Consider the following 9,280-nt stretch of genomic DNA (forward strand, 5'->3'; position numbering starts at 1 on the left):
TGGCTATGTCTAAACTCACTCAGGTTCCCTTTCATTTCTACCACTCTCTTGCAATCTCCACATATCTCTTGTAGAAAAGGAAGAACAGGACACGTTGCTGTCAAGCAACTGCCTGCACCCCACGTGAAGGGTCGCAATTGTAGCTGGTGCTTAATTCCTATTATTACCTCACTTTCACAGCTTCTCTGTTACCCACGTCCACAATTGTGTTTTGTGTCCACTATTCGCCTCTTTCAACCTCTATTTTAGGTCTTTCTTTCCAATCTCTCTCATTATCCAACTTAGCTGCACCGTAGTTCTTAGTACAAATACACTCTGAAGGCTAAAAAGAGAAAAAAAGATTCACATCTCTCTCAAATAGCAGCTGTTCCTGAGTTAAACTTTCTATTCTTATTAACTATCCTTTTGCCCGTTTCAATACCTCTTCTTGAGCTATGTTTCCTTCAATTAACAACTATGATCCCTTTCCGTCCATCAATCAGACCATGCTTGGTACAAACAGTAAAAACCCTAGCTCTTCACCAGAACATCATCATCCCTACCCATTTCTGCACTTCTCTGAACCCTTTCTTGCTGATGATGATGAGTTGCATACGATCCAACTTGTACCACAGCAAGAAATCATTTCTTCCAGTTTTAATCTGGCCGCTCAGACTGAGATTGCAACGGCAACCCCGATGCAAGCAACAAAAAGAAGCTCAAGGAAGAAGAAAAGTGTGAGCAGTGAGAACAATAGTAAAAAGCAGGCGATTCCCCGAGAGAGAGCTGGAAAGAAGGATAGGCACAGCAAGATCCACACGGCTCAAGGCCCCAGAGATCGCCGGATGAGGCTGTCCCTTCAAATCGCTCGTAAATTTTTTGATCTTCAAGACATGTTAGGTTTTGATAAACCAAGCAAAACCATCGAGTGGCTATTCTTCAAATCCAAGGCCGCAATCCAGGAACTCACTGAGAGTTTTCCAGGTTTCAAGCAAACCGATAGTGGTGGTGGAAAGAGTATTTCGCCTACTTCCGATAGCGAAGTTGTCTCTGGAGGAGCTCTGGTTATCAGAGATTCTTTGATGGGCACTTCCAACGAGGCAAAGAACAAGAATTCAGAAAAAGCTCAGGAATCCAGGAAGAAGGCAAGGGCAAGGGCAAGGGAAAGAACAATTGAGAAGATCAAAGGATCAAAACATTGCTCTGACGAAGTAAACCCTAAAGATTTGAAACCATTAGGGTCGTCTACTGCCCTTCAGACTGTTCAAAAGTTAGTTCCTTGTAGCCAAGAAATCAATTCCTCTCTTAAGGTAGTTGCTGAAGAAGAATGCGGTACTATTCGCTTGCAAGAACAAGATATGGACTCTGTCAGCATCATTGAGAAATTTCTGGGAATTACACCAGGATCATCATCCACCTTCAGTAACTCACACAACACTATAGAATTAAGTGCCGAAAATTTTCATCAAAAGAATGCAGTTTTCACAAGAAATTGGGACAAAATCAACAACGATGCTTTTCAGTATGCTTACTGTACAATGACAAACATGAAGGAATTAACAGGTAATCTCCAAGGACAAGACCCCTGTGCAATCTACATGTTCAACAAGAATGACCAAGCTAAAAGATATAGCTCAAATTTCACGACCAGCAAAAATGCCCATCAACACAACCCTAACTCAGTTTTCATGTCTCCCTCAAATGCCTATGAACAAAACCCTAGTTCAATTCCCGTTACCACCTCAAACATTGATTCGCAGTCTCACCTGCTAGAAAACCAATACCTCAGCAACCCAAATGTTTCCGATAAATATTGCCGTTGGAATTGAAGAGAAAAGAATCTCTTTTTAAGTATATGAAGAAGAAAAGTTGTTTGGCTTACCTCCAGTACTCTATCCAGTGAGTCCTTTGCTGTTTGGACTATTGAATATTATAATAATTGTATTTCTTCATGTTTATGAGAATTTGCAATTATGTTATGTTGTGTTTTCAAATTGTGATAAATGCTATATATCATGCCTTTTTTTTTTTTGGTTTGCTTGTTAATCCAGTGATGCTTTTGTTTTCATTATGAGGTAACTATTCATGATCATGTTGATTCTAGATTGCAACACTATAAATCCTCAAATGGAAATACTACACTGGAACAAATGCTGATTCAAATAACTTAAACTGTTGGTGCATTTCCTCCTAAGTCAAAGGCAGAACTAAATAAATGAAGTAGCTCAGACACATAACACTTTACAGTTATTATAAAGAAAATAATTTCATGTAGGGGTGAGATCACATGAAGAGAAGACAAAACTCGCGCAGGAATAGAGATATGTAATAATTGATATTTTCTTTTGAGCTAGATCTCTTTAATCCTTCAAAATTAGCTCAGAAAGGATAAATTTTCTAGACCTAGAAGATGGTGAGATTAAATAGCTTAGAAAGGAAGCCCTTAAAAAAATAATGTAGAAATAGAAATCCCGGAGAGATAAGACTGCCAAACATTATTTGCCTGGTTATTCTTTTATTTCTTTATAATGTCTTGTTCTCATACAGACTGTGGACAAGGAAATGCACTTTCTTATCCAAAAGAACTGACTGGATGAGAGTACAGTACTGCCTCGCGTGTTCAAGAGCCTGACATGGATTTGGCCCCAATTTCATACTGGGTTGCAACAGAAATTCAAACCTAGCCAGGCAATCAGATTCAGAGCTAGCTTCTTTATCCCCGGTAGAATTCTGATTATTATTAGATTTTTCTTGTTGAGTGAAGCAATCACTGAGATTAAATCACTATAGAACAACCTTTTTAGCATATGATTAATATGGTTGAATCCGTATTTTCTGGTCTGTGGGCAAACTAAAACTTTGATACCACTACACGGTCAAACATGTTGCTCTTCCTAGAACTGAGTTTCAGACTTTCAGGTGAGTAGCAGTTGACCCTATTGTCAGAGAATTTACGGATGTCCGTTTTCATCCAAATAGTGTTCTGGCCAATAAGTTTTCACCCTTGAGTATGATGAATTTGATTTAATATTATACATAAAGAAGACTTTTAGAAGAAGAGTTCTAGATACAACAGTTGTACAAAGCCATTTATGTGATCTCAGTGAACAAATTTATGTTATTATAAACTCTCAAAGTAAATTAACAAGGGAGGTGGGATTCCTTTCTTTGTGTTATTTAGTTAAATGACCAAAATTATTGACAATAAGTGGAGTTAATCAAGCACACATTGGACCAAATAAAGTCCGCGTACAACTGCTAGCTCCTGCAACCATGTCCATAGATATAGAACCACATATGTACAACCTAGGTTTTCAAGATGGTCAATTTCCTTTTCGGGAAGATCTAACTTCAGTTCTTAGTAATGCTCAACAGTAATATCCTACGGCCATAAAAACTTCTAGTGAACTAATTAATATATCTTTCCTACTAATCCATGATAATAATGCATCGCGTCCAGGTTTTTAATTATCGGTAGGATTGATTATTTATTAATAATCTTTTTGATATTTGGCGTACATTATATCTGGAGCTTGGCCCTGCTAGGTGGGTTTGTTCAAGAAAATTTTGGTAGAAACCTTAAAAGCTCATGATCAAAGTTCTATCGAGTAGCAACCCTGGAAATTAAAACCATTTCTCCAATTATATGCATCGTCTTTGCGCAGAGGCCACGCTAATTTTCTCATAATTGTGGCTGAAATCCCCAAGACTCTTGCCATCACTGATAAGAGAATAACTATATTACATGAAACAAACACTGATCTAGAAACACTGGGAAATTAAAGAAGCATCCACGATGAGGCATCAAGCATAAATGGTGGCATGAATGTACCTATTGGTTAGTTTAGAAGAGATATTGTTTCTTAAATTTTCAATCTCATCACGCTCGGTAACTTTTTATTGTTAAAAAATTATTTAACCAAAAAGTTTATACTATATGTTGACTAAGGGTCAGCTATATTTTCCATATAATTGGTCTGATGTGCATAGTAGATTTAGTTAGGCTCTTGAACAAAAATTAAGGCATCTTTAGCTTGATCCATAAATCATTAAGCAAGTTAACACTAACATTCAAAGTTTACCCTTACAAGGCTTATTGAGATCAAAATTTGCCCTTCTTCTAAGACCCACCAATAATTTTCGTAAATGCCACCAGTACTAGCTAGAACAACAAATGTAATCTTGATATAGATAACATTTCCTTCTTTTGGATAATCGGTCATCCCTTGAACCGTGATCCAAGAGTTATCTAGTAAGGGAATTTAAGCGTAGTGAAAATAATTGAGGTACCCCAATTTCTAATTAGACTCTTATCTATATCTTCTTTCTGAAGTTAGCTTGTCAAGAGTGTACTTTGTCTTCTGTTATGTTTTATGTCAAACTCAATTTTTATATATATACCAATAACCCTATCTGAGTACTCTTTATTCTTACTAACCATCAGCTCTAGCAATAACGTCAACATTTGCAAGGGACTTCAATAGCTTCTTTCTCTCTTCCAAAAAGAAAAATTAATCACTTACTGTTGAATTTTCCAACAATTTATGAATGCTTCGTAACTGCAGCTACCTTATTTATGAGTTGACACAATTATATGCAGGTTTTCATAATTCATATACAATTATATGAGAGACTTTGTCAATTTTCCCTCACCTCAAAACCCAACAGGCCAACACTTTGTCAACACTATACAGAAAACTTAAGGCAATAGAGTTTACGAACTAATCCTAACCAGCTCAACCCCACACACTTATCAAAACTATCCCACACAGTTCCCGAGAGGCAGGGGCAGAGACTTTGGTAGAGGTAGAGTCATATGTGGAGTCTGAGGAAAGCCTAAACACATGGCTTTGTAGTGTTTTCATAGGTTTGATGCTCATTGCAATACACAAAATGTATTACCTCAATTCTACCCAAGTGTGCTAGAAGGAAATCAGATGGGTAGAACCTTTGATTTAAGATACCAGAATCAATTCAATCATCATCGGCATGAAGTTACCTTTAATTTTCTATCACAGCCTACAACAAATATAGTCAGCCCATTCAATATTCAGTCTGGAGATGTTCCAAATTTTATACCTCAACTTTCACCAAACACTATTAATCTTCAACCCACTTCATCTCCAAATTTTATTCCTCAGCCTGCCTCAAACACCATCACTTTACAGTCCACTACTTCCATCTATACACAGCCAGACCACTCCACACCAACCTTTATCACCAATATACATCCTGGTCACAATGATTCTCCACCACCAGCCCAAGCCTTTGTGGCACATAACAAAGGCAGCCATGCTCAGCCTTCTTTAAACAACACAGTGGCCACCCCATCTACTCTACAAGATAAATTCTGACATATGGAGTCAGGTGTCACTGATCACATTACCTCTTACCTGTCTCAGCTTACAATTGCCTCCACCTATCATTGTTCATATCAGCTCCAAGTTGGAAATGGTTAGTCTCTATCAATTTCACATACTGAATGTGCATTATTAACTAGTAACCATCCAAACCAAAACAATTCATTTAAAAAATGTGTTATGTGTCCCAAAAATTATCAAAAACCTACTTAGTATAGCTAAATTCACTGGGGACAATAACGTGATTGTACAGTTTCATGCTGATCATTGTGTTATTAAGGATAAACAAGTCAGTTTTGTTTTATCGCTGGGAAGTCTTAAAACAGGTCTCTATCAGCTACGTATCGGTATTTTAGTGTGTAGAAACAACTCCTCTAGAGTTTATTGTTTTCACCCTGTTGTTCCACAAAAGTCTGAGTCACAAAACTACTCTAGTTTACATGTGTTTGTTAATAATAAAGCTTCTGAGTCTACATGTCTTCATAGTATTTCTAAGTGTAATGTTTCTACATATTTTGCAGTTATGAATAAAGTTTTTTCCATTTCTTCATCATCCGTGTGTGATAACTATTTTAACACTAATGTTGCAAATGGAAAAGCTTGTGATTCTCCGAATAATTTGTCTGTTGTCCTATTAATAAGATACAAAACTACTCTGATCATTATTCTAACTCTACTGCCCGTAATCTTAATATTGCGCCTCTATCCATATCTACCTCTTTGTCTGATATTTGCATAAAAGATAAGGACACACTTAGACTAAAATTTTAGTTCAAATTCTAAAACAGATCAATATTCCTCATAAGTGACAATTTGTAGTGTCATTTGGCTCAGCGTGCCAGTCTGGCAGGTAACAGATGACATCCTTTCCAAAATCAGATTAAAAAACAACTAAACCACTTGAGTTAGCGCACTTTGACATTTGGAGGCCTTCACTAGTCCCATCCACATAGGGATTTAGGTACTATATCCATTTTGTAGATGATTATAATAGATTTATTTGAATATTTTCTTTAAAAACCAAATCTGAAGCTAAACACACTTTTGAAACATTTCTTTATCTTGTTGAAGGACAATTTGAAACAAAACTCAAGTGCCTACAAACAGGTTAGGGAGGGGATTATAGAAGCTTTGGGTCATACCTTAATCAATTAGGAATACTCTTTAGACATCCATGTTCATATACCCATCCTCAAATAAAAAGGTTGAAAAGAAACATAGACAAATCATAGAAACTGGCCTCACCTTGCTTGCACAAGCTGGTCGTCCACTTGGATTCTGCCGGTTGGCAATTCTAGCCTCAATTTACCTAATTAATAGATTGTTATCTTCAGTATTGAACTTTGTGTCCCATTTCCTAGTCATATTCAACATAAGCCTTTAATTCTACATTTAGAGTGTTTAGGTGTGTTGTTTATCCATTCCTTAGACCCTATCACAAGACAATATTCCAATTTCATACAGCTAAATGTGTCTTCCTAAGGTACAGTTTAATCCACAAAGGATATAAATGTCTAGACCTAAATGGTAGGATTTACGTAGCTTAAAGTATTAAATTTGATGAATCTGATTTTTCCTACTTAAGTGATCCTGCAATCTTAAAGTCACATAAGCCTCATCTTGAAAACCATATTATTTGACAAAGAAATTTAAATCTAAAATCACTGTAAAGAGTGAAAACTGCGGACGCTTTTGAGTCAATTTGAGAAATGTAGAGCCAATTTGCATATAATTCAAGTTAAATTAGGATTAAGAATCTTTAATCTAAAACTCAAATAGACAAAAAATGAATACATTGGGATGACATGAATTGTCAAATTACTAATATATCAAGTGTGTGCTTTTTCAATTATGAAACGTCACATATTCTACAATGTTCTCCTATGAAATTGAGGAACATTAATATTGTCTCTAAGAAGAAAATATCAAAATCAATAATTTAATATGAAGCAATGGAATTGATATTATATATAAGGCATTTGACAATAATGTACTATATGCAACTATGTAGGTCTTCATAATTTACCAATATCGACCAAAAACACATAATATACTGCATCTGAACTGCAATCTTAAAGACATTTATAGACTCATTCAAATTAGAAATACTCTCAATATGAAATGCATTTAGCTGATGGCTTTATATAAGAACTAATAAGTTCATCATGTATCCCAACTCTAAGTCTTTGACTACAAAGACATTTATGGACTTTTCACTATCCTCCGCAACTCTGAACAGAATTCTACTATGGGTCTAGTCACGTAAAGTGAGTTTGGACTAACTTATAAATTTTGATTTGCTTTAAATGGACACAGTTTAAGAAAGATCCTAAAGGAAGAATTTTCAGGTCCTGCAAACGCAGTTTAATTCGTCTTGCTTGTAAGACTTAAATATGCTGGTGTATGCGGCAGCAGGGTTCGTAATAAGCCAATTTTTTCGGACGCAAGAACTTCAGTTCCCTGTCTAATAGACTGATTGCATTTGTGGCACAGACATTATTATCATTTTATATTTATTACTGTGGAAGCAGGTGAAATAGTTCAAAACATTAAATGAAGAACATGAGATCACGTAAAACACTAATGACAACTTATCAGCTATCACATCTATGTCTTTAGTTCTAGGGAAAATCTCTATCAACCTTGCGACATCATTGTGTATCACTGAAAACTCTAGCGCTGGGAATCTATTAATCATATATTTTCAATACGAGACAGATCTTACATCCGAAAGAGCAACAAGTTTGAAGTACAGAAGGACAAAATAAGCTTCGCCATTATTAGAGTTAGCGAGACCTCAAAAAACGGAAAAGAAATTCAGAGACAGAAAACGATAAATATATATACAGATATATAGGAAAATAAAAAGGAAAGATAACAGGTTAGACTAACCTGAGAAGCTCTGAGAACAATGAGAAAGGATCCGTTGTTTTCTTTCTTCATCTCCAAGACAGGAGTACACAGTAATAGTAGCAAATGCGGTCTGATGATAAACAGCCTATAAGATAGAGGTATTTAATAATAATAATTTCTGACGCAATAAAAGACATACAATGAAAAAAAAAAGGCTAAAAAATTTAACTCAAACATAAAAATAAAGAAAGAAAAGCCAGTGAAAGAGACTATTCAGGAGAAAATATAACATACAGCGTCAAAGGCGGAAAAGAGGGGAATCTCTTTCTTCGACAAACACCAGAAGTTTTTACTAGAGATAAAAACTGAGAGAGAGGGGAAAGAGCAAAAATTAAAAAACCCAGGTATATACTGTTACATCCATTAACAATGGATGGCATTGCCCCATAATCACTGACAGAGGCTCGGCGCTTCCGTCTCTTTTATATGGTTATTTACTCGAGATTTGCTTCGTCTAGCTCAGTTGCGTGATCTTGTGGCAGTGTTAGGTGTGCCACTGCAAAGCATTATAACCTATTAGCCGTACGTACTATTTTACTGCTGAGTAGTAGTATGGTTCAAAGTTAAAACTGAAAAATTTCTGAACAGCAGAAAAATAACTAGTTTAACATCAAGTATATCAGAACTGAGAAAATCCAAAGTGAATATATTTGGATCTGCTTGTCTTACTTTTTCTGTTTGCTGAACCGAGATTTAAGGCCATCTACAGTATTTGTTGTTGGGAAGAATATGAGCAGCCAATTTATTGCAAAACATAGACGCAAGATTCTCTAGCTGAAATGCCACCATACCCAGCATACTTCTTCTTGATATTAATTCCTCCGGTAAAATGATTTGGCACAATTAGTAATATGTTTAACTCTTCATCCGAATTAGTGTTCAATTAAAAATGCTTCTTAGATAAAAGCAAAATACAAGATTATGATGATGTCTATGGGCGGAGCTGTGATTGTTAAAATATTTTGTAAGTAATCTGATTAAAAAAAAAAAAGCAACTGTACCCTTCTTCCTACACAGAAACAAATTAC

The 9,280-nt window shown here is 35.8% G+C and overlaps 1 protein-coding gene across 1 annotated transcript; it reads left to right on the plus strand.

Moving 5' to 3' along the window:
* The first annotated feature begins 434 nt into the window (after positions 1-434).
* On the plus strand, positions 435-1,808 carry LOC123216353 (transcription factor TCP12-like). The gene has a single exon (XM_044636784.1). The coding sequence runs from the start codon at positions 435-437 to the stop codon at positions 1,806-1,808; it is 1,374 nt and encodes a 457-aa protein (XP_044492719.1).
* The last annotated feature ends 7,472 nt before the right edge of the window (positions 1,809-9,280 follow it).

Source organism: Mangifera indica, chromosome 5 (genome assembly GCF_011075055.1).
Source record: "Mangifera indica cultivar Alphonso chromosome 5, CATAS_Mindica_2.1, whole genome shotgun sequence".
In the NCBI taxonomy this organism is placed as follows: Eukaryota; Viridiplantae; Streptophyta; class Magnoliopsida; order Sapindales; family Anacardiaceae; genus Mangifera; species Mangifera indica.

Coding starts and splice junctions, on each gene's coding strand:
- LOC123216353 (XM_044636784.1), top strand. CDS start 435: ATGTTTCCTTCAATTAACAACTATGATCCCTTTCCGTCCATCAATCAG.